Here is a 23,930-nt window from a genome sequence, read left to right as displayed (position 1 = left end):
AGGAGGGGTTCGAATCTGGGGTGAGGGAGGCCTGGGTCCGAGGGAAGGGGCAGCATCTCCTGGCCGACCTGGGCGGGAAGAGCTCACGGCGTCCCCTTCACTGGACGCCCGGTTTCTGCAGCATGCAAGTCACGTGGGTGGCTGTGGGACTCCAGCCCAGATCCTGGACCCGCACCCCCAGACCCTTCTCTGCAGCTCACCTGACCGAACAGGATGGAGAGGTTGGCCATGGACCTACAAGGAAAAGACATGGGCTGAAAGCAGGCAGCAGCGAGAGGCTGAGAGAAGGCGGCCCGGAGGTGGAGGGGCAGGTCTGGAGGGGGCGGGCGTGCTGAGCGAGGTGGGAAACCGGGCAGCCTGAGGCTAAACAGAGAGGCTTCTCCTGAAACCTGGGGCCCCTGGGGCCCCGGGACCTGGCAACCCTGTGTAGACTACCCAGTCCTGGGACAAGTCACTCCTCCCTTCAGAGCCGCGTTCTTTCCTGGCCCAGAGGGGGCTGACAGCCAGGGACTCCCTGAGGGCCGGGCTCCAGGGAGGAAACGGCCAGGAAGGCGGGCAGCGGGCGGGCAGGGGGCTTGCGCTCCAGGCTGCCCGCAGCCTGCAGGGCATGAGGCCCACCCAGGTGGTCGGATCTAGGGCTGTCCAGGCCCGGGGAAGCAAGGTCTAATGAAGTGGAAAAAAAGGATGTTACTCCTTCCACAGGAAGAAGGAAACAGAAGACACTGGGCCGCAGGGGGCGGGGGCGGCTGGGGGGACCCCATGAGAAAATTCCCTGAAGATTTTATCTCATCGCAGCTGCACCCAGACGGTGGGCGGCTGCCTCTGTCACACGGGGCTGGAGGGGGGTGAGTCACTGCTCCTTAGTCACAGCACCCGGCTGGCCTGGCCGCCCGTGACTGTGCGTCTGCGATGGTGTGTGCAGGTTTTTCTAGAAGCAAGACTGCCTCCCCAGGGCCACACTTGTCCCAGCACCCAGGTAGGGGCTGGGGGGGGGCGGCGGACGGGGCTCAGAGCGCTTGCTGGAGGGGGCGAGAGGCATGGAGGGGAGCTGGGACAGGGCGCTCTCCGCCAATGTCGGGAGAGCACTGTCCACCAGAGACCTGGAAGCCACTAGGGCCCGGTGGGGGTGCCATGCCACCACTGAAAACCAGCTGCGCATGACCCTGCTCGCGGGGATGGTGCGGGAGGCAGGCCTCGCCCTCCCTGGAGGCCCCACGGGGCAGGGTGGTGGCTGGGCCCATTCCCAGGGGGACCCAGACCCAGACGCCTGGCCGTGACCCTGGTCCGTCTGGGCACCTCCCTCTCCCTTCCAGGACCCCAGGGCCACCACTGAGAACCCCTCGGGTGGGGTTGCTTGAGGCTGCTTGAACTCCGGGCAGGCCTGCCTCCCTGCCTCCCCCTGCTGGACCCCAGGAGGAAACACCAGCTTCTTTACTGACACCCAGTTTCTCCAAGGTGGGTGGTGAAGGCTCCCCATGTGGTATGTGTGTGTGTGTGTGTGTTAGTCACTCAGTCGTGTCTGACTCTTTGTGACCCCATGGACTGTAGCCCACCAGGCTCCTCCGTCCATGGGATTTCCCAGGCAAGAGTACTGGAGTGGGTTGCCATTTCCTTCTCCAGGGGAATCTTCCTGACCCAGGAATCGAACCCGCGTCTCCCACATTGTGAACAGACGCTTTGCCGTCTGAGCCCCCAGGGAAGCCCCGTCCTTATTGAGGGGCTCCCAAAAGGCCGGGCCAAGGGCCCAGCGAGCGGCACCACCTAGCAGTCTGCGAGTGGCTTTCCTGAGCCTGTAACTGCAGTCTGCTAGCCTGCCAGGCTGTGCAGTGGGGAGGGAAGGAGCGGGTCTGTGCCCAGGCCACAGTGGGAGGGGGCCCAGTGGACGGCGAGTCCAAGGGAGGAGGGGCGACTGCGTGCAGGGAGCCAGAGGGTCCATGCAGGTCAGCACCGCGGGAGGGGCAGCCGGGGGCAGCCCGTGTTCCGTCTTTGGAACCCTCAGACCTCCGTGTCCCAAGGCCACAGGGGAGGAGGCAGGTGCCCAGACCCAGAGAGGGTGTGAAGGGGCCTGACTAGGCAGCACTGAGCAGAAACGGGGGGGGATTCTGGTCTTTGTGGGACACTGGCCTGGGGCTGGGAAAGGTGGATTCTTTCTACCTGCCCTGCCTCGGGGTGAGCGCCCTCTGCCCCGGACGGTAACAAGGCCAATGGTGAAGGACTCTGGAAGAAATGCCCCCCACGCTCGTGGGGGTGAGACCTGGAGCAGAGCAGGACACACAGACCAGGGAAATCAGGGTGAGGAGGGGGACCCAGGGGGACGTTGGGGCTGATGCCGTTTTCTCCACACGGTTGGTGGTAACACGGGTCTTCACTCTCCAGTTACTTGTTATTTCACATTTACTCTATTTATCTAGTGGCTATTTACATTTTATATGTTTTGGTGTATATGGTACATGGGGGAGAGAACAAAGCGAGGAGAAACGGAATCAGGGGAAGGAACTGCCAGGAACTCAGCTTAGAAGGGGTAGGGGAGGGGAGGAGGCTGCCCACCCTGGGTCCTCTTGTGGCAGAGTGGCGGAGCCGTGGACACGGTGAGCCAGCTGGGTGGGACGTGCAGGGGAAGGTCAGGCAGAGGGCGGGAGGCCAGCTCTTAGAGAGTGCATCAAAGATGGCCTACCGTACATGGAGTCTTAAGAAAGAAAGTGAAGTCACTCAGTCATGTCCAGCTCTTTGTGACCCCATGGACTGTAGCCCACCAGGCTCCTCTGTCCGTGGAATTTCCCAGGCAAGGATACTGGAGGGGGTTGCCATTTCCTTCGCCAGGGGATCTTCCCCACCCAGGGATTGAACCCAGGTCTCCCGCAGTGCAGGCAGACTCTTTACCATCTGAGCCACCAGGGAAGCCCACAGAGTCTTACTCAGCCTTAAAAAGGAAGGGAATTCTGACACCTGCCCCGACGTGGATGAACCTGGGAGAAGTCGCGCTCAGAGAAAGACGCCCTCACCAGGGACAGACACTGTATGAGCCCACCTACATGAGGACCTGAAGCAGACAGATTCACAGAGACAGACAGTAGGATGGGGTCGCCGGGGGCTGGGGAGGGGGTTGTCTAGGGACAGCATTTCGGTTTCACAAAGTGAAGCTGTTCTGAGGACGGATGTTGGTGAAGGTCACACAACATGAGTGTTATGTGATACTAATAAACTGTACTTAAATACGTTAAGACGGTAAATTTTGTTATGTGCATTTTATCAAAATTAAACAAAAACAGCTTATCAAGGAAACTTTTGAGTTGTTGGGAAGTTGAAGCTGACGGATGCGTTTCTGAGGGTACAGTGAATGAGGTTGCGGGGTGCCCTGAGTGGGCACTACTGGGAGGCAGGGGGCCCCCTCCCCAGCCTTGCACTTCACTGGGGGAGCTGGTCACTTCCACAGCAGACTGGCGCCCTCTGTCCCAGCTGGGCCCCTCAGGAAGAGAACGGCCCACACTCACCTCTGCACAGTCTGGGAGGCCACCAGGAAGGACATGAGGTCTCCCCCCGTCAGCTGCTGCCCGGCCACGAGGGAGCCCCCAACAAACAGGGTGCCCAAGACCATGCCTGCGAGGGGTAAGGAGAGGTGGTCAGGGAGGAGGGCGGGGGACAGAGCCTGGCCCCTGTGCTGGTCCCTGCCATGCTCCACCGACTGGTGTTTCAGCAAGTCATTTGAATGGTCTCTGCCTTAGTTCCTCTTTTGATAGTGAGGGGGTTGGGGGCACCTCACTGCTTCCTCTCCAGCAGCTCTGCCCGTGGCTCAGATGTGGCACTGGGCCTGCGTGCCCACTCCCTACCTGAGTTGGCAGCCTTCTCCCCTAGTTAGCAAACCAGCTACCTGGCACTCAGGAGACGCTGGCCACCAAGCAGGTGGAGGGCTGCCCTGGCTCTTCCGAGCTCACCCCGAGCTGCACCCGTACTCCCCCCAGGGGTCCCTGCTCACGCACAGTTGAAGGCGATGTTGGAGAGCCCCTGGAACAAGGCGATGCCTCTGCCCAGCTCCTCTGCCTTACAGCGGGACCCCTCCAGCTCCGCTCCGTAGCGTCTGGGGACAGAGGCCAAGCACAGCCCTCAGGAAGCTGGCAAGGTTGGGCCCAGGGCGGATGAAGGGGCCTTTGGGGAGCACCCCCCAGCTCTGCACTCCGTCCCTGCTCAGGACTCACTCCTCCTCCCGCTGCTCCATGGCGAAGGCTCGCACCGTCCGAACGTTGCCCAGGGCCTCATCTGCCACACCCGTTGCCCTGGCAACCTGCGAGGGACCCAGAAGTTAGAAAGCCAGGATGCAGATGGGGAGGGTGACCAAGGAGCACAGGGTGCAGAGAAGGAGGAGAGCACGGGGGGGCGGGTGGGAATTCCGATACCTGCTCCTGACACTGGCGAGACAGTTTCCTGAGAGCTGAGCCCATCAGGGTGCCAACTCCCATCAGGGCAGGCGTGGCCACCATCAGCAGCAGTGTGAGGCGTGTGGAGAGCATGGACAGCGACACCAGGCAGCCGGCCACCTGCGTGCAGCTCCGCAGCCCCTGGACAGTGGACAGGAAGCCTGTGAGGCGTCAGCACCAGGACGTGGGGACTCGCCAAGCGTCAGATGGCTAGAGCCAGCTCCCCACTCCACTCACAGGGCGAGGCCACAGGTCTAACCCCCGGGAGGCCACGGGTCACAGGCTGTAACCCCTTCCTGACCAGCAGGGGTGAGAAACTACGGACCAAGGCCTCCTCCTCCTCCTCCTAATGCCACTGCCCTCTTCTGCTCCAGAAACTGAACCTAAAAAGGACCGCCTGGCGATGCCGCCCAGGGCCTGCTGGGGGGTCGGTGACAACGTGGAGAGCAGGGGATGAAGAGAGGACATCCGGAGTTCAGCAGAACTGTCGCTGGCTCTCCTGTCAGTGGGCCAGGCACTCCGGGGCCAGGCCATGATGAACATCTTGGCAAGCAGGGCTGGCAAAGGCTCTTGTCTGAGTTCTTGGGAAAGGTTTTCCGGGGGAGGTCGGATTTCACCGCTGGAGAGAAACAGCCTGTCCTGACCTTAGACACACGGCCGTGGGTCCTCCCACCCGTGAACGTCCCTGTACCCTCATCCACATCCTCACCAGAGGGCAGGCCTCTCGCTTTGGTGTGAGCTGGGGGTGAGGGGACCCAAGAGTGGGGCGGGGCTGGCCTGCGAGAGTGTGTGCAAATGTGTGTGTGACTCTAACAGTGCCCTAGGCCAGGTCCCCTCCACCTGGGACACTGACCTGGGAGATGACGAGTTTGAAGGAGGATTTAAATTCTTGCACGTCTGTAGTCAGTCGGCTCACCAGCTGCCCTGTCTTCTTAGCATCGAAGAACTCGATGTCTTGGCTGGTGGCAGCCGCAGGTGGAGAGAAGGAGGGAGACACGCCCTCAGGACGAGGCCCCGCCCCAGACACGCCCCCAGACCCCAGGGCCCCGCCCCCTACCGGAGCAGGTTGCAGAAAAGCGCCCTCCGTAGGTCCACGGCCATGCGCTCGCCGATGCGCGACAGCAGCACCAGGTACCCGAAGGTCAGCAGGCCCTGCAAGACAGGCCCGGCTCTCAGGGGCGCCCAGGGCTCCTCACGGGGCGGCAGGCTCCCCAGCCCTCCCTCCTGCGGTACCTGGAGGCCGTAGAGGAGGAGCAGGTGGGTGCTGAGGCTTCGGGACTCCGTCAGGAAGCTGCCTGCATGGTCCCTCGTGTACTTAGCCACGATCTCCACCAGCTGCCCCAGAAGCAGGGGGATCTGCACGTTCACCAAGGCCGCGCCCAGGGCCAGCTTGGGGGTGGGGGCAGCCGGTCAGAGGGGGACCACCTCTACCCGGTCCCTGAACCTTCCTCTCTCACTGCTGCCCCCGCTGTGGGGGTTCCTGTGTCTCTCAGAAAGGAAAACCCGGCCGCCAGCCCCTGGGGACCCTTGGACCCTGTCCCCCAGCCACCCTGTGCAGGTCCTCCAAGGAACCCTCGGCCGTGTCCCCATGCCAGCGGCCCCAGGTCTCCTCTGAGACTCAGCCAGGCAGGAAAGCTGTCCCCATGCGGCCCTGGCTGGGGGGCTTCTGCAAAGAGGGTGTATCCTTCCCTTCCCTGGTGTTGGGAGGCGGGGAGGGAGAAGACCTCACCACGATGGCTGCCCCCAGGACCAGCAAGTGGGGGCGCAGAAACTGCCAGAAGAGCGTCCAGTTAAAGCGGGGCTCCAGGACACGGGGTCTGGAGCGGGCCAGGGGGGCCTCTTCTGCCTCACACAGTGCCACAAGGCTGAGGCGGGAGCACTTACTCAGAACCAGGGGGCCCAGGAGGACTCCCCCGACCCAGCGCCAGGCAGAGGGGCTCCGGACGGGAGCCGGGGGTGCTCGAGGGAGGCGGGCCCGGAGCTGGGAGCGCAGCCGGGCCACGACCCCGAGGAGGCAGGCGCTGGGGTGGCCACTGGAGGACCTGCAGGGAGAGAACGCCATGATGGCTCACGGGCCTGGCTGGCCCTCAGCTGAGCAGCACGGCGCCCGGCTCTCGGCCCTTGGCTCAGCCCTCTGGGGGACAGAGGCTTCTCTGTGACAGCTCCCCCTGGCCGTCTCAGGGAGGCTCTTAAGCAACCTCCATTTCTGAGACGAACACACCCAGTGGAAAGTCATCGAGTCTCAAAGGTGTTTGCCCCCGGCTCTTCTCTGGGATGGCTGGCCCTAATCAGCGACCACTTCCAACCCCTGCTCTTTCAGAAGAATGACGGGTCATCAGAGCTGGACAGCGCTCCCCTTACAGACAAGCAGCAGAACTGGGACAAGGTGGGACCCCTGCTGTCTGACTCCAGAATCCAGGCTCAGGATTGGGTGTGATGAGCTCACAGTTACATGTGGGGAGGCCAGGAGTGATCCCAAGACTCTGCCCACTGGTTGGAAGCTTATTACACCCCATCACCCTGTCCCCTCCCGGGCCTCGAGTGCTAACGTGACAGACAAGGTATGGAAGAAAAGGGTGACGATAAAATCCAAGTAACTTGTATCTTGTCGTCTCACATAGGCCAAGATCCCCCGTATCCTGCAGTTTTGGTATCTGTAGATGGCAATGCAGGGTGATCAGCCTACTGTGCACCGCACTCTGCTCTGAGGTCCAGGGAACAAGAGGCCAACAGGACAGACCAAGTAACGGCCCTCGTGGTGGTTAAGCTTTAGCGTGGGTGTATGAATATATATACCCTGATGCTGGGAAAGATTGAAGGCAGAAGGAGAAGAGGGCAGCAGAGGATGAGATGGTTAGATAGCAACACAGACTCAATGGACATGAACTTGAGCAAACTCCAGGAGATGGTGAAGGACGGGGAGGCTAGCGTGCTGCAGTCCAAGGGATGGCAAAGAGTTGGACATGACTTAGTGACTGAACAACAAAAGTGTATAGGGCAGGGGGGGACACAAAAAAGGCTAATGACAAAGCTTGCTGAGCGTGGGGGGTGGGGGAGGGGGACCCATTACTGTCCCTTTAAAACATGTGGACTTGAGAGGGCAAGGAAGACCATAATCACAATTGCATTTTAAAGATCCTTGCAGAGAGGAGTGAGCTAGAGAAGGACAGGAACAGCTATAGGGAGGCCTGTTAGAAGTATCTGTTACCTGGCCAAGAGTAGATGGGAGGATGATCAAAGATGCAAATAAGATTACTGATGAGGAGAGGCTTTTAAAAAACAAATGGATGAGAGGGTTTTCCTTTACGACAATGGTTTTTCCTATTTCCAGACCCTCCTAACTACACTCAGTCTCATCCTTCCCTGTTTCAATGAGGCCTGCCTGCGCTTCTTGCCACCTCTATGTGACATCTCCCCCTACCCATCCACCTGCCTGTTTTCCACCGCATATTTCCTATCTATCCAAAATATAAATGGAAAAAATATATAAACAGAGAAGCTCACTGTCCTGCTTTCTGTAAATGCCCCACTTCCCCATCACACTATATATACTCCTTGATGGCAGGAAGTCAGATCTTATTCACCACTGTATCCCCACAACACTTAGCAGGGCTCTGGTACAAAACAGAGCTCAGCAAATGGTTATGTTTGTTGAGTGCATGCCCTCATTAGAAATGCAGAACAATCTGACAAAATCAACCCTGAATGTTCATTGGAAGGACTGATGCTGAAGCTCCAATACTTTGGCCACCTGATGCGAAGAGCTGACTCATTGGAAAAGACCCTGATGCTGGGCAAGATTGAAGGCAGGAGGAGAAGGGGACAACAGAGGATGAGATGATTGGACAGCATTATTGACTCAATGGACATGAGTTTGAGCAAACCCTAAGAGATGGTGAAGAACTGGAAAGCCTGGCAAGCTGCAGGCCATGGGGTCACAAACAGTTGGACATGACTTAGTGACTGAACAACAAGTAATCTGATTCACTGCTGCAATGTTTGTAAAGATTTAGACTTACTGTAGACAATAATACGAAATATATTTTACTTTATGACCCAGCACAGTGAACATATGTATGTTGCAGAAAATAGAAATGCTTCACAAAACAATACTTTCCTTATTATTATTTTTTGCCTCAAGGTTTGCAGGATCTTCGTTCCTCCACTAGGGATCAAACCTGAGTCCTGGCAGTGAAAGGCCCAAGTCCTAACCACTGGATCGCCAGGCAAGTCCCTCCCTAATTTGTTTTTTAAACATGTATACTGTTATATTCACTTTCTTTAAAATTTCATTCATTTATGGCTGTGCTGGGCCTTCGTTGGTGCACTCGGGCTACTCTGTGTTGCCCTGGGGCTCCTCATTGTGGTGGCTTCTCTTCCTGCGAAGCACAGGCTCTAGGTGTGTGGGCTTCAGTAGTTGCAGCATGCTGGCCAGGCCCTAGAGTGCGGACTCAGCAGTTGTGGCCCACGGGCACAACTGCTCTGAGGCACATGGAATCCTCCCGGACCAGGGATCGAACCCGTGTCTCCTGCATTGACAAGTGGATTCCCATCCACTGTACCACCAGGGAAGTCCTATATCCCTTCTAGAGGGTCCAGACTCACTAAATTCACTTTCTGATCTATTGTGTTGTGACTTGCAGGTCTGAAAAACACTGTGCTATGAACACACAAATTCTAGCACACTATCTGATGTCTTTCCTGGGGTTGTGCTCTCATTTAAATAATATCGACACCCTTACTCTTTTCCTAAGGACTGTATTCAAGCCTTTTAATAATTTACCATGGCCACTTTCCAGCTTTTCTCATCTTCTCCAAACTAAGGTCTAAGCAGTGCTTGGTCACTGCCAAAAACTGGCGATTACTTTCCAGCACCAGTACTTCTAAGCTGCAGCTCCACCCCTCTTGCCCTCCATCAGTCAAATGTGCTTCCTGAAGGACACAAGTCCACATCCACCCGCTCCTGTGATCAACTGCCTGCCTAGCTCTTGGGTTTTCACTCTACGATTAGAAAGGAATCAGCTGCTTCTCGTAAAGCGTTTACAACGGAGTCACAGTCTCTGGGTCCTTTTCATTCCCCATTTGTGTTTTTCTCTCTTGGGACCAACGTGTGCAGAGCAAATGAACACCAACATATACATACTCTTTTATCTCTGCTGAAACTATACAGATTTAGGAACCATTTTTGTTCAGTTCACACTGAATCTGTGGAACAACAGCCATGCTAAATGTCTCTGGACACTTAATTTTTGTCCACATCTCCAGCCCAATTCCAAGAATGAGGACTGAGGCCAGAAACAGGGGGCCTGATGAAAGTGAAAAAGTTGGCTTAAAACTCAACATTCAGAAAACTAAGATTATGGCATCCAGTCCCATTACTTCATGGCAAATAGATGGGGAAACAGTGACAGACTTTATTTTTGGGGGCTCCAAAATCACTGCAGATGGTGACTGCAACCATGAAATTAAAAGACACTTGCTCCTTGGAAGAAAAGTTATGACCAACCTAGACAGCATATTAAAAGCAGAGACATTACTTTGCTGACAAAGGTCCGTCTAGTCAAGGCTATGGTTTTTCCAGTGGTCATGTATGGATGTGAGAGTTGGACTATAAAAAAAGCTGAGCACCGAAGAATTGATGCTTTTGAACTGTGGTATTGGAGAAGACTCTTGAGAGTCCCTTGGACTCCAGGGAGATCCAACCAGTCCATCCTAAAGGAAATCAGTCCTGAATATTCATTGGAAGGACTGATGCTGATGCTGAAACTCCAACACTGTGGCCACCTGATGCGAAGAACTGATTCATTTGAAAAAAACTGATGCTGGGAAAGATTGAAGGCAGGAGGAGAAGAGGACGAGAGGATGAGATGGTTGGATGGCATCACCGACTCGATGGACATGAGTCTGAGTAAGCTCCGGGAGTTGGTAATGGGCAGGGAGGCCTGGCGTGCAGCAGTCCATGGGGTCGCAAAGAGTCAGACACGACTGAGCGACTGAACTGAACAGAACTGACACCTATGCAGCACGGCGCCCTCTGGTGGGGAGAGCAGACCCAGCGTGGTCCCCAACCCAGAGCGCCCCCCTCCGTCCAGCCTTCGCGCGGAAACAGACGCGCCGAGCCTCCCACCGGCACCTGGCCGTCGCTATAAATAATCGAGGCCGATCCTCCCGGGAACGACAGTCGACCCCCCGGGCCAGGCCGGCCTACAGCTCCCAGCAGACCTTGCGAGAGCCCGGGACTCCATCTCCCGGCGGGCCCCACGCCCTTCAGGCGGGTCAGTATCCCACGCTCCCAGTTAGGTTTCGTGCCTTTTTACCTGACAGCCGAGAATGTCTGGAAGCGGAGGGGTAGCAACGGCTTGCCTGGGACGGGGCCACCCCGAATCCCGACTCGAAACAAGTGCACCAGCATGATGTGGGGAGAACCGGATCAGCCGGCAACAGCGGCTTCACCCTGATCCCATTGAAGGCTCCATGTTGGCTCTGGCCCGCTCCCGACAACCCCCGCGCGACGCGGCGCTGATTGGCAGAAAGAAGCATCAATTTCATTGCAAGCTGTGATTGGAGAAAACCTCGTTCGCGCCTCAACGATAATTGGCGAGAGCCGCCTGTGGCCCGCCCCCTCCCATCCATTTCTGGGCGGGGCCGAGCCGGAAGCGGCAATGTTTTCCGCCCTCCTCCGGGGTCGGCTCTAAGGTGAAGTCTTGAGGGCGTGCCGAGTGCGCTCCCCCGCCCCGCCGGGTATCCATAGTAACGCGTCAGCGGCCGACCGCAGGGTCAGTCTCTCAAGCTTGCTCTCAGAGCATTCCAGGTGACCCGGAATCTCCGGGGAGTGTAGAACGCTGGTTCTGGGAGACCAAGGGACAAAAATCGTTTGGAGGTATTTTTTTTTTCCTCCAAAATATATGCACGTGCCTTTCCACCCACCCCTCTCCCCTAGGCGAGTCAGAGCTCCGGGGACAACGTGCGTGCTTGCTTAGTCGCTTCAGGCATGTCCGACTCTGCGACTCTACGGACTGCAGCCTGCCAGGCTACTCTGTCCATGGGATTCTCCAGGCAATAACACTGGAGTGGGTCGCCGTGCCCTCCTCCGGGGGATCTTCCTAACCCAGGGATAGAACCTGCATTTGTCTCCTGCATTGGCAGGCAGATTCTTTACCACTAGCTCGCCACCCGCTCTGGCCGCCACATATATTTGGGGAAAAACTCCCCTGGTGATTCTGACAAGCTCGCGCTACACAATGGTTTAGAACCACTGGCGCGACCCCAGATCCATCTCCCTGATAGATGCCTTCCTACCGCAGGCAGGCTGACTTGCCTGTAGCTGCCGCCGCACAGCTCTTACACCTGCAATTTCTCTCTTATTTATTTCTTCCGTGTAATTATTTGCTTGCATAGCCACCTCCCTACCAGGCTGTGACTTCCTCTTGGATAGTGGCTCTGTCTCGCTCATTGGTCCCCTCTTTCCCCTCTACACGCCTGGCAAGGAAAAGTGCCCTTTACAATAACTTGAATTGGGCTGGTGGTAGGGAGGCTGTCCATTGATGAATCTGGAGTGAAACTGGGTAGGAAAATGTGCCAGGATTAGTTTGAAGTTCGACTGGGTGCAGAGGGTGTATGAGAGGATCCTAAAGTGCATATGGTGGAAAAGTGAGTGGGGTGAGTGAGGTTGGGGAGAGACCAGAGGAAACCCCGCAAAACCCATTTGGGCAGACGTCTCAGAGAGATCATGGGAATTTCTTGGCCCCTCTGCAATGTGAGATTCCATCTGGGGACACCAGAAGTCTTGTTTTCATAGCTCTGCCTCCTGCTCTGGGATAGAACTCTACAAGTCCTGAGCTATTATGACACTTTCCCTCCCAGGAAAGAAGCACAGGTTCCTCCTCCAAGTTCCTCCAGAAGGCAGTCTGGAATGCACTCTGTTTCTCTCTCTCTCCATTTCCTGGGCTGGTCCCTACATCAACCCTTGGGCCTAAGCCCTGGGGGCCCTAACACCTGGGTGGATGAGTCAGCACTGCAGGAATGGGCTTCAGTAGGAAACCTAATGATTCAGGACCTCAAGAATGGCGTTGGACAAGCCACCAAACCAGCTGTCTGGGCCTCCGCCCCCTCTTGAGGTGGCAATAAGGAACTCAGCTCTGTCACGGGGCACCCAAATTACCTGCCCTTGCAAATTCCAGACCTTCAGCTGCCCTCTGCTGGGTCAGCCCTGACGCTTCTGAGGGGAGGGGGGTGGGCCCAAAACTGGATCAAAACTGGTGGAGAGGGTTTCAAGAGGATGAATCAGTGAACATAATGGAGCTTCAAGAACCGCGCTTTCCTACTGTAAAAGCTCCAAGAACCATCTCATATCCAAAAGAACCCCCTCCCCTCTCTTCAGTTCTCTCCTGTCCTCAGCCTCCCCTTTTCCCTTCTTTAGCACTGTCATAACAACAAAACATGCACACGTTTTTCTTTTCTTTTTTGTTTCAAAGTGTTTCTCTGCTGATCACTTGGTGTGTGTGTATGTAGGGAGGAGAGAGAAGGCTTGTTTTGTTTTGAGATTAGGTATTAAGAACCAAAGATGTACAGTATTGTCCTGGCCCCATAGCTCTAACATCTTTAATAGGATTCTTTTTGCCTTTGCTTTGGCTGCTGCTCTCTGGCCTCGCCTTTAAATCCCCTGGAGGTCTGAAGGTGGGACTGTGGGGATCTCCTTCTGTCCTCTGCAGCTCCTGCCTGGCCGGGTGTGGAGGTGGAGCCCTAAGAGGTTTGGCCGCAGGTTGCCCTGGAAGGGGTACGAGTGGTCGGACTGGTGCCTGCGAGTTGGGACGCCTGAGGCCGCCCCCACTGAGTCATGAGCTGTTGTCACCCGTCCTAGTTGTCAAAGTCTCTGCTCAGCAACGCAGCCCTCTGCGGAGACGGCAGCAGCTCCCATCCTTCCGAGCTTTCAGAAGAAGCCGCTGGCCTGATGGTGAGGCGAATGGGCTGGGGGGGGACCAAGGGGCGGTTGGGGTGGCGGGGAGACCTGGGGCCTGGATCTGTGCCCCTCCTCCCCACGCCACTGCCTCCTCTTCCTCCTCCTCCCTGTCGGGGACCTGGGGCGGGGAGGGTCTCCTTCTTCTCTCTGTCCCCTGTCCCTCCCACAAGAAGGGCCCCTTCCTCAGCTCCTCCTTCAGCCTCGGGGCTCCCCTGCCCAGCGGTGCAGGCCCCAGGGGCTTCTCAGCCTTGCCACAGTGCCCCCCCCACCCCAGCCACCCCCCCAGCGCAGCCCCAGCCCTCGATGACACCCGTCTCTGCTCCCCCTCTCTGGGGTTCCCACTCTGCCCCTCCCCCGGCCTTGGGGACTCCCCCTCCCCCATGCCGATGCCCCCAGGACTCTCCTGGGCTGCGGATAGGCCCTCTGATCCCCGAGCAGGATTATGAGCGGCTGGAGGACGGTGACCCCGAGGGGTCCCAAGATTCACCCCTCCATGGGGAGGAGCAGCAGCCCCTGTTTCATGTGCCGGAAGGGCTCCGAGGTGAGCGGGTGGGTGTGGGGCTGGGGAGGCCCTGGAGGCTCTAGGGTTGCCCACCCCCTCCCCGCAACGCCGCCCCGGGCTGGGCCTCTGGCAGCAGCTTGAGGGCATGGAGTCAGGTGAGCACCACACCCCAACGCTCTCCCTTTTGTGCCCAGGCTCCTGGCACCACATCCAGAACCTGGACAGCTTCTTCACCAAGATATCCTTTCTGTGCGCAGCCTGGCAGAAGGGGCATGGCAGGCAGGGGGATGGGTGCTGTGGGCTGGGGACTTGGTGGGGGGATCGGGAGGCATCCTCAGGAAAAGCCCATCAGGCTTCAGGCGGACTTCTTGACTTGTGGCCACATCTACAGCTACCACCAGAGGAATGGCTTTACCTGTATCCTGCTGGAGGATGTCTTCCAGCTGGGGTGAGATGTGCCCAGGGGCCCAGCAGGAGGGGCTAACCAACTCGGTGGGCCTGGGGGCTGGGGCAGGAGCCCACTCAGCCCTCAGGCTTGAGCACCACTCTTCCTCTCGTCCCAGACAATTCATTTTCATCGTCACCTTCACAACCTTCCTCCTTCGTTGCGTGGATTACAATATTCTCTTTGCCAACCAACTGAGTAACCGAACACGACCTGGGCCACTCCAGAGCAAAGTGACCTTGTCGGACGCCGTCCTACCCTCCTCCCAGTGTGCCCAGCGGTGAGTGAAAGCCGGCGGGGGCAGGGGCTGAGGGAGACCAACACAAAAGCCTCCCCTCCTTTTGTTCCTTGGTCTAGATCATCCATTCTCTGAGGTTTTGGTTTGAAGACACCTTTAATCCACTTAATGTTGGTGGAGAATACACCTTTAATCCACTTAATGTTTGTTGAGAACCAACTCCCAGGGGCTTTTGTTCTGAGCATCCTATCTGCATTTACCTTGTTAGATGTCAAAGCCAAGAACGGCTTTAAAATCTATGAATGTAGGAACATACATCCCGTCTGTGAACGTGATGTCACATAGACTCGGGAAAAGTCCACTGGATACTCTTGGGAGAATGAGAATGAAAATGGCAGAAAACCTGAATATTAGCTGAAAAGTTCTGACCTTCCAGACACAAGAGTTGGGGGACCTCTAGGACCCACACTCTGAGAATCGCTGGTCTGGCAGGGCCCCCTCTCCCTGACCTCCATCACTCCCCAAGACTGGTCTCCCTTGCTATGGGGCCCTACTTTGTCTCTACTGTCTGTCTCGCCTCACACAGGATCTGCTCCAGCCCCCTCCTGGTCTTCCTGCTGATCCTGGCTGCTGCCTTCTGGCTGTTCCAGCTGCTTCGCTCGGTCTGCAACCTCTTCAGCTACTGGGACATCCAGGTGTTTTACAGGGAGGCCCTGCACATCCCCCCGGTGAGTTGGATGAGCGTGTCTGTGGAGGGGCGCCATGTCGGGGGGGAGGTGGGGGGCAGAGGATGGGGAGGAGTGGCGGGCTGTGCAGACTGGAGGAGCCACTGCAAAGAGGGCAGAAGACCTTTGTGACACACCTACCTAGGCTTAGCCCCAAATAACGCTAGGAAGTGGAGTACCACCCGGTAGAACCTGAGGTCCTTACTGTTGTGGCTCTTAGTTGATGCAGATAGTTATGGAAGATATGTACAGCCACGTGCCTGTGGTCCAGACGATGGGGATTTAGAGGGGTGGTTTTACAGAGCAGGAAGGACTGAGACCTGGCTGGGAAGGATAGGAGGTGAGATGGTGTTCCAGGCCCCATGAAGGAAAGGGGTGGAGGGGGGAGCAGTGAGCATCTCGGGCAGCGATGAGGAGACTGACCTACCAGCTTGCCACTGAGTGTTCAGGCCTCTGTCCGGGGGGCCCACCCCCCTTTCTGGCTTCTCTTTGCAGGAAGCTACTTCGTGGGCCCCTTCACTGTTCCTGGCCACACTTTGCTCTCTCCTCCTCCTCTTGGTCTCACTCCATCTGCCTCTGTACTTAATTCTTTCTCTAAGGCACAGCACAAAGGCTACCTTCAGCAGTCAACTTCCCTTGCTCCCCTCAGAAGTCCAGAACCCTGCCCTCCAGTGCAGCAAAGGGGAGAGGTCCTCTGAAAGCCCCCTTGAGTAGGGGAGCCCGAGCCACAGCAGAGGGCTGGGGACAGACGCAGGGAACGTCGGGAGCTGGACCGCTGCTCCTCCAGGAAGGCGCCTGACCCCTTCTCTTTCTCTCTCCTTCTTTCTTCTCTTCCCTGCTTCCTTTCAGAGGTAGGGGAGACCCTGGGATGGACTGGAGAGGCTGGCCTGGAGGGACGTGACTAAGCTGGGCTGGGGAGGCTGGGTGAAACTGGGCTAAAATGAGTTTTGCAGCTGAGCAGCAAGTGAGGTCTGACGGCATCCCCCTGCCCCAGATGGGGAGGTGGCCACTGCCTTAGGAAGATTAATCTGATGGAGGGGTGGGGGTGGGGGTGGGGTCTCCAAGCATGACAAGTTAAAAGCTTGTGCGGCTTCTGCGCCCGGCTGGCTGGCACCCTAGGAAGGAGAAAGAGTGATCGCCCTGTTACCTCCAGCTGTGGTGTGCCTTGTGCCTGTAGGGTTGCCAGGACGGGGAGGGGGCGTGTCTGGAAGATCTGCTTGGAAGGGGCCGAGCTCATATACCTATGGAGTTTAGCTTATGGGGGGGGGGGTCCCCTGGGGAGCACGTGACTCCTGGCCCAGGAGGGGCAAGGGCCTGGGGAGGTGCCAGACCGAGGATGAGGTGCCCCTGGTAGGTGGCAAAGAGAGGAGGGCGAAAGGGCGGCCGTGAAAGGCGGTGGGTTTCCGGCGGGAGGGCCCGGGTGAGGCCGGCGGGGAGGGCACGCCGGGATGCCGCTCTGGCCACGCGGAGGGTGGGCATCGCGATGGAGAGGGGTCGGGGGCGCTGGCTTCAGCTGTCGGCTCTCCGCAGGAGGAGCTCAGCTCGGTGCCCTGGGCAGAGGTGCAGTCCCGCCTCCTGGCGCTGCAGAGGAGCGGGGGGCTATGCGTGCAGCCGAGGCCGCTGACGGAGCTGGACGTCCACCACCGCATCCTGCGCTACACCAACTACCAGGTGGCGCTGGCCAACAAGGGGCTGCTGCCCGCCCGCGCCGCGCTGCCATGGGGCGGAGGCGCGGCCTTTCTCAGCCGCGGCCTGGCACTCAACGTCGACCTGCTCCTCTTCCGCGGGCCCTTCTCGCTCTTCCGTGGCGGCTGGGAGCTGCCCGAAGCCTACAAGCGCGGCGACCAGCGGGCCGCCCTGGCCGCGCGCTGGCGGCGCACGGTGCTACTGCTGGCGGCCGCGAACCTGGCGCTGAGCCCGCTGGTGCTGGCCTGGCAGGTGCTGCACGCCTTCTACAGCCACGCCGAGTTGCTGCGGCGCGAGCCCGGCGCGCTGGGGACGCGCCGCTGGTCCCGCCTGGCCCGCCTGCAGCTGCGCCACTTCAACGAGCTGCCGCACGAGCTGCGCGCGCGCCTGGCCCGCGCCTACCGCCCGGCCGCCGCCTTCCTGCGCGCCGCCGCGCCCCCCGCGCCCCTGCTGGCGCTGCTGGCCCGCCAGCTCGTCTTCTTCGCCGGCGCGCCCTTGGCCGCGCTGCTCGTGCTCACCGTGTACGACGAGGACGTGCTCTCCGTGGAGCACGTGCTCACCGCCATGACCGCGCTCGGGATCGCGGCCACCGTGGCCAGGTGCGATGGCAGAGAGCCGGGAAAGGGGCCCTTTTCCTCGGTCCTGGGTCGGAGCCTCCGCGCACCCCTCCCTCTCCCCACCCCGCTAGTGTACCCCCACCCCACCCCCCGCACATCCTCTGAACCGCAGGCCCCCTTCTTTCCCCACCCCGATCCCGCCCTCTAGGTCTTTCATTCCGGATGAGCAAGGCCAAGGCCGTTCGCCGCAGCTCCTGCTGCAGGCGGCCTTGGCCCACATGCACTACCTCCCCGAGGAGACCGGCCCTGCCGGCAGGACCAGCTCTTACAGGCAGATGGCGCGGCTGTTGCAATACCGAGCTGTGAGGGTCACGCCGGAAGCGGCGCTGAGGGGACTTTTGGCTGCCCGCCGGGGTCTGGGGGTGGGTCCCCGGAGTGACGGGGTTGGAGGTTGCCCTCAGCAAGCCCTTCTCGGCCTCGGGCCTGCTTTCTCCAGGTCTCCCTGGTGGAGGAGCTCCTGTCCCCTGTCCTCACCCCCTTGTTTCTGATCTTCTGGTTTCGGCCCCGAGCCTTGGAGATCATTGACTTCTTTCGGCACTTTACTGTGGATGTGGCCGGGGTCGGCGACATCTGCTCCTTTGCCCTTATGGACGTGAAGCGGCACGGCCACCCGCAGGTGAGAGCCTGTCCCCGGAGGTGCTGGGTAGGTAGGTTGGGTAGGCGTTGGCTTGCCTCACTGGAAGCAGAACTGGGTTCCACCCCCACCTTCACTGCTTGGCACCTGCAACCTCGAGCTCCCCACGTCACTTTCCTGAGCCCTCATTTCTCAAATTCGGGCAATGACTAGCCAGTGCTTGGGGCTCTTAAGAGGATCACGTGAGATGACAGGTGAAGAGGCCTAAGAGGGTGCCCAGCACCATCACACACCAGTAAATGGGAGCACAGACCACCGGAGAGAAACGGCTCGGTCAGTGGATGGGGCTGGGGTACGGATGGGTTTCCTGACCAAGGCTGTCGGGCCAGTAGTGGTAGCCAGTGTGCACGGGCCAGCAAAACACTGAGCCCACGTCCTACGCTAGCGCTGGGTCTGGACCCGGGTCCTGCCCTCCGGCTGTGTTTTATTTGGCTGATCTTGAACTTGTCCCCTTGTGGCCTCCATCCTTTCCCCCTGGGCTAGTGTTTCCTGTCCTGCCTACCCCACCAGGCCCCCACCGCAGCTATCCAAGTGGAGTTGGTTGGAGTTCCCTGGTGGCCTAGTGGTCAGGCTTTAGTGCTTTCACTACCAGGGCCCCTGGTTTGATCCCTGGTCGGGGATCTGAGATCCCACAAGCTGCGCTGCCCGATCCTGGCAGCACGTGAAGGGCCATCGTTCCTTTTAGTGGCTCTCTGAGGGACAGACCGAGGCCTCACTGTCTCAGCGCGCTGAGGATGGGAAGACGGAACTCTCCTTGATGAGGTTCTCCCTGGTTCACCCACAATGGCGCCCCCCAGGCCACAGCTCCAAGTTCCTGGGGCACCTGAGAGGCCGGGTGCAGCAAGACGCAGCCGCCTGGGGCGCCAGCTCGCTGCGCAGCCCCCCTGCCCCTGGGACCCTCAGCAACTCTCACTCCCCTCTGGTGAGTTGGAGCCGGGCCTGCCCGTCTGCTCCCCCGTCCCCACCACCCTCAGCCTCACCCCTTTATTAGCCTGCTCGCTGGTGCCATCTGCTCTCCTGCCTTCCCAGACCTCCTCCCTCCCCTCTGTCCTCTCTTCTGACCCTCTCTCCTCTCGCTCCCAGCCGGAGGCCTTCCTGGCCAACCTCTTGGTGCAGCCCCTCCGGCCGCCTCAAGACCTCAGCCCCACAGCCCCCTGCCCGGCCGCAGCTACAGCCAGCCTCCTGGCCTCCCTTTCCCGAATTACCCAGGACTCAAGGTAAGGGGTGGGAGCCTGAGATGCCGGGAGCAAGGGGTGGGGCTGATCCTCCAGGAGAAGGGGCACTGGAGTGGGGGGTGATGTGGAAGGGGAGTTGAAGCCAGGCTCTCCCTGGGGGATTGTGCATGTCTTCATGGCGCCCTCTGTTCTAGCTGTGTGTCCCCGGGAGGCACTGGGGGCCAGAAGCTGGCCCAGCTCCCAGAGCTTGCATCTGCTGAGATGAGTCTCCATGCCATTTACCTGCACCAGGTGAGCAGAGGGGGTGCCAAAAAGAGAAGGGGAGGGAGGAGGCAGCTGAACAAAGGGGAGAGTGTGGAGGGGGCTGGAGTGTAAGGAGTTACTCAACAGGAGCTGGGGGAGGAGGTGTCAACAGCCTCTGCACCTGGCCTGGGGCTGGGCCTCACACCGGGACAGGAGGGAGGCCTCTCATCTTCTCCTTTCCTAGCTCCATCAGCAGCAGCAGCAGCAGCAGGAACTGTGGGGCGAGGCCTCAGCCTCCCCGCTGTCCCGGCCCTGGCCCAGCCCCCCACAGACTCTCTCTCCAGATGAGGAGAAGCCATGCTGGTCCAGTGATGGTGAGGCGGTTAGGGTGTGCAGGGGACAGACGCTGGGGACCTGCGGCCATCATGGCATTTCCCAACTCATGGCCTTTCTCACCAGGCTCCAGTCCCGCCTCCAGCCCCAGACGGCAGTGGAGTGCCCAGAGGACCCAGAGTTCGTTTCCTGGAGGGTTCCAGGAGCCCACAGACACCCAGAAGGAGCCTGGCCAGGCTACTAGCACTGACTGAGTGGGCTCCTCGGGGGTCAGTATCGTCTCACGGGGGTGGAGGAATGGGTAGGATATTGGGTGGTGTCGGACTTGGAGGGGCGGGAAGAGTGGTGGGAATTTGGGGTGACGGGGGGTTCATCTCTGGAACCTGAACCCCTGGACTGCCTGCCAAGAGCTTTTCCTCCCCCAGGCTCCCTGGCTTCTCCAGTCACAGGAGATTGGGCGAGGCGGAGTGGAAAGGCATGCCAAGCCCTCTTTCAAGACCCCCACGGGTGCTTAGTTGGGCAGGACTTGGGAGTCATTGACGAACTCGCCCAGAGCACAGAGGAACGGTAGGAGAGGAGCTTCCCAAGGCCTCAGGAAACACGTCTTGGAGACAGTCCCCACGTGGAGGGGCTAAGGGACAACTGTAGGTCCCGGGGAGAAGTTACCAAGTGACCTCATGCCGGTGGGCAGGGCCAAGGTAGAGGCCAAGCTACACATCAGGGAGCAATGGGGGATGGGACCTGAAAGGCAGTAGGTGCTCAGGTTCATCTGGCCCTTAGGTTCCCATGGGACTGGTGGAAGGGCATGGGGACTGTGAGCGGAAAAGACTAGAGGAGACTGATGTGTTTGGAGTTCACGGCGGTGTGACTGAGAAAGTGGCCGTGGCTCCTCTTGCCGTGGGGAACCAGCAGTGAAGTTTGCTCACGGCTGTGCTGCTCATCTTTGTGACCTTAGTCCTGGACTCCCCATGCCTGGCAGCCAGGGCTGTCCCTGCTTCTCGTCAAGAGCAGGGAAGCCACACTGGAGAACTGTCTGCTCTTGGCCGGAAACCAGGTTTCTCCAGGGCAGGAGTCAGAGAGGAGCCTGTGGGACAAGACTCCTCCGTCCAAGAGTTACCACCCCCACAGCTTGCGCACAAGTTAAAAGACAAAGCTTGTCATTATTCTGTAACTGCAATTGACAGCACTGGCTTAGGCATCTTAGTAGGTCTCCTAACTTCTGGTCCAGTCTCTTATGGTAAATCTTCAATAATAAATATTTGAAGGATTTAGAGATCAGGTTTCAAGATAAGATACTTCTAGAGAGAGGCGAGGGGAATCTAAAATTCACCTAAACACCAAAGGGCTGACTGTAGGCTCTGGAATACCGCTGCTGGGAGGGGTCTTCCAGATAGACTTAGGGTGGGGAAACAGACCTAGAGATGAGAGGATGAGATGGTACAGGGAATCCCAACAGTCTCTGGGAAGTCACCTGGGAGGAGAGGGAGAGGTGGCCGGTCCTGGTAAAGGCCGACAGGACAGCGGAAGAGCCATAGTGGAATGACAGCCCCTCTCTCCGGGAACTGCAGTGGGAAGCAAGAGGGGTCTCAGGGGCCGGGGGTGTCTGGGCCGGGCGGGTCGAAGGCCCAGGGCACCGCGCCCCGCAGATGCCGTTCCTGCAGGGAAAAGCTCTGGGTACGTATACGGCTTGTCACCTCCTGGGTGCGCAGCGTGAGGCCGAAAATGTCCTCGTGATAGCGTTGCTGATCCTGGGAGGGAAAGAGCGCGGAGGATCAAAACCCCGGTGGAAGTGTAGAGCGGCGGTAGGCCCCGCCCCCGTCCGGGTCTGTCCCCGCCGGCCGCGCCCCCGCCCTTCCGCACCCGCAGCACGCCGATGACGTCGCCCGCCTCGTCCAGCTCCATGTCGCCCTCTGTCGCCAAGATGCGCTGCACCGTCTGCAGGACGCTGGTTGCCATAGTGACGTCGCCGCAGACAAACATGTGGCCCCGCTCGAGGCACAGCACGCGGTGCACCTCGGCAGCCAGCTCGGTTCTCAGGATGTCCTGTACGTAAGTCTGAAGGGGAGGCGGGATTAGGGGCGGACCCCTGCGGGGCCCGCGGAGTAAGGGCAGGCCCCAGGGGAGCGAGGGGGGCCGGCGGGTCCTGGGCGCGAAGAGATGCCCCGGGTGCCAGGTGGGGCCCAGGTGCGCGGGGCTGGGGTCTGGAGAGACGGAGAGGAGCCAGAGGCGGGGCTTGGGCGAGGGTGAGCGGGACCCAAAGGGAGCCCAACGAGTCGATCAGAGTAGGCCGGGCCGGCCTGGGTCTCAGAGCCCAGCTGGAGCGCACAGCGGTTCTTCCTCCCTCCCGAGCTTCTGGTTACCCCAGCACCCTCAGGATCCCGCACCTTGGGGCTGTCAGGTTCCCGGGAGAAGGCGGTGAGGACGCGGCCAAACACCCCGCGCTCCTGGGCGTCCTGCACCTCGTCGCGGTAGAGATGGTCGAGTTGGGAGCACCGGCAGCCGAACACCAGGGTCATGGGGGCGGGCTGCAGCCCTGCGGGCATCACTGTGGCTTGAGAGCGCCCCCAAACCCTCCTGGGGGACCCAGCTCCGGGGACACCTCCCACTGGCTTCCCTCACTCAGGCCGACCGCCCACCTTTTCCTGCAGAAACCACCACTCTACGCTCTTTGGCCTCTAGGAGAGGGATGTTTTCACAGAGAAGCCCAAGGTCACAGGAGGTGGTGACTTCCCTGGCGGGATGGCCAGTGCTGACACTGCCACAGCAGGGCCTTCTCGTTCTCCCACACCTTCAGCTTCTGCACTCTGCGCCTTCCTCTTAGTCACAAGCCCCCTTTCTTTTGATCGGCCAGCTCCCCTGGGCACCCAGCGCCCAATCTGAACACCCTTCAGCTTCCTGGGATCTCAGACACACTTCATTGACCTCTGACACAGTCCAGAGTCCACCTGGGGCGTTTCCGTCTTCTGAGTTCCAACCCTGTCTTCTCCAGCCTTCCAGGTTCCCTTTTTCCTTAATTCAATCCAACGCTACTTTGTGCTAGGCACCAGGAAGCCAGACCAACAAGGCACTGCTCTTGTCTCTAGGAGGTTCCCCCCACCCCCCGGTCTAATAAACTTCACCTTTGGAGTCCTGTTTCTTGCCCTGTTTCCTGCCTTTCAGCGCCCTGCCCCTTGGTCCCCCTAAATTGTGTGACTCCCTCCTGCCTTCCGGTCATTCCCTTGGGCCCCAGCCTCACCTTTGCTCTCAATGTCATGTAGCCTCTCCTGCCAAAATCCCCGGAAGGGGGCGATGCCAGTGCCAGGGCCCACGAGGATGCAGGGCACGTAGGGGTCAGGCGGCAGCCGGAAGGAGGGAGCCCTGGCCAAGACACCCTTCGTCAGGCCCTCTTTGTCCCCCCAGACCCCCAACTCTTACCAACCTCGGCAGGGTGGAGAGAGGAGAACTTAACCTGTTTGCATCTAGCTTATAGTGAGCATGGTGTGTTTAGTAAAAGAACTTTCCATATTGGCAGAGACTCTCTGGACCTGTAGTTTCTGGAGGTTGCGTCAAAGGAAGTAAAGCTCAAGTTTGAACTGAAGAACGTTTTGATGTCTCAGTTTAGGAGATATAGAAAGCATGGGGAAGGGAAGGGCAGACAGCCTTTTGGTTCATAATGGGTTCACAGAGTATATTTGAAACCACAGCCTCAATATCGGCATTTGGTTTGTGTTCACTAGATGGGCAGTTTATTTGTAATTTGGCCTGCTGGATGGGTTCGGGTCACTGGGCCTGGCTGGTGCATCCTGGGAACTCTTGCTTGTGCCACCTTAGGCCTCCAGCTCCTGGGTGCTGGATGGGGCAAGACTTCTGGACACAGCAGGGAGGGAACGGTGTCCTGAGATCCTTCCCTTTCCCTTGAGTCCTTAGTGACATTATGGTGAGCTAACTAGTTCTCCCTGGACTAAAGGCGGGTGGAGCACAG

At 59.0% G+C, this 23,930-nt stretch overlaps 3 protein-coding genes across 11 annotated transcripts in view; 1 reads left to right on the top strand and 2 right to left on the bottom strand.

The window, feature by feature from the left end:
• Positions 1 to 10,905, bottom strand: part of ABCB8 (ATP binding cassette subfamily B member 8) — a 16,840-nt gene extending 5,935 nt beyond the window's left edge. Inside the window, exons 1-10 of the mRNA XM_025291812.3 lie at positions 10,730 to 10,905; positions 6,142 to 6,454; positions 5,646 to 5,801; positions 5,470 to 5,564; positions 5,266 to 5,371; positions 4,392 to 4,553; positions 4,194 to 4,279; positions 3,978 to 4,075; positions 3,492 to 3,597; positions 201 to 234 (exon numbers count right to left, since the gene is read on the bottom strand). Coding sequence (XP_025147597.3) covers positions 201 to 234; positions 3,492 to 3,597; positions 3,978 to 4,075; positions 4,194 to 4,279; positions 4,392 to 4,553; positions 5,266 to 5,371; positions 5,470 to 5,564; positions 5,646 to 5,801; positions 6,142 to 6,454; positions 10,730 to 10,824 — 1,251 coding nt within the window. The 5' untranslated portion in view covers positions 10,825 to 10,905. The remainder of the gene's footprint in view (positions 1 to 200; positions 235 to 3,491; positions 3,598 to 3,977; positions 4,076 to 4,193; positions 4,280 to 4,391; positions 4,554 to 5,265; positions 5,372 to 5,469; positions 5,565 to 5,645; positions 5,802 to 6,141; positions 6,455 to 10,729) is intronic.
• On the top strand, positions 10,903 to 23,101 carry ATG9B (autophagy related 9B). 9 transcript variants are annotated; one of them, XM_025291810.3, is made up of 17 exons: positions 10,903 to 11,292; positions 13,124 to 13,161; positions 13,273 to 13,365; positions 13,768 to 13,912; positions 14,068 to 14,111; positions 14,257 to 14,321; positions 14,437 to 14,598; positions 15,143 to 15,284; positions 16,812 to 17,566; positions 17,733 to 17,886; positions 18,021 to 18,200; positions 18,904 to 19,140; positions 19,302 to 19,435; positions 19,588 to 19,684; positions 19,881 to 20,010; positions 20,096 to 20,238; positions 20,395 to 23,101. In XM_025291810.3, the coding sequence occupies exons 3-16, from the start codon at positions 13,363 to 13,365 to the stop codon at positions 20,221 to 20,223; spliced, it is 2,376 nt and encodes a 791-aa protein (XP_025147595.3). In that variant the 5' UTR covers positions 10,903 to 11,292; positions 13,124 to 13,161; positions 13,273 to 13,362; the 3' UTR covers positions 20,224 to 20,238; positions 20,395 to 23,101. The 9 variants fall into 9 exon arrangements, 7 of the variants coding, with proteins under 7 accessions (XP_025147595.3, XP_044802999.2, XP_025147592.3 ...); XM_044947064.2 differs by having other exon boundaries at positions 13,124 to 13,188; XM_025291807.3 differs by having other exon boundaries at positions 10,903 to 11,188; positions 13,124 to 13,188; positions 13,273 to 13,912.
• The window catches only part of NOS3 (nitric oxide synthase 3), a 19,153-nt gene continuing 16,332 nt past the window's right edge, over positions 21,110 to 23,930 (bottom strand). The window contains exons 23-26 of the mRNA XM_006043056.3: positions 23,205 to 23,326; positions 22,354 to 22,502; positions 21,830 to 22,024; positions 21,110 to 21,717 (exon numbers count right to left, since the gene is read on the bottom strand). Coding sequence (XP_006043118.1) covers positions 21,556 to 21,717; positions 21,830 to 22,024; positions 22,354 to 22,502; positions 23,205 to 23,326 — 628 coding nt within the window. The 3' untranslated portion in view covers positions 21,110 to 21,555. The remainder of the gene's footprint in view (positions 21,718 to 21,829; positions 22,025 to 22,353; positions 22,503 to 23,204; positions 23,327 to 23,930) is intronic.

Source organism: Bubalus bubalis, chromosome 8, assembly GCF_019923935.1.
Source record: "Bubalus bubalis isolate 160015118507 breed Murrah chromosome 8, NDDB_SH_1, whole genome shotgun sequence".
NCBI classification, from domain to species: Eukaryota; Metazoa; Chordata; class Mammalia; order Artiodactyla; family Bovidae; genus Bubalus; species Bubalus bubalis.
The sequence above is the reverse complement of the archived record's forward strand: the minus strand, read 5'-3'. Positions and strand labels throughout refer to the sequence as shown.

What these genes read in the sequence shown, in the direction of transcription:
- ATG9B (XM_025291807.3), top strand. Translation starts at nt 13,363, where the DNA reads ATGGTGAGGCGAATGGGCTGGGGGGGGACCAAGGGGCGGTTGGGGTGG. An exon ending in AGGCCCTGCACATCCCCCCG is followed by an intron (nt 15,285 to 16,811) that starts GTGAGTTGGATG and finishes GGCTCTCCGCAG; the next exon opens with GAGGAGCTCAGCTCGGTGCC. An exon ending in GGCTGTTGCAATACCGAGCT is followed by an intron (nt 17,887 to 18,020) that starts GTGAGGGTCACG and finishes TGCTTTCTCCAG; the next exon opens with GTCTCCCTGGTGGAGGAGCT.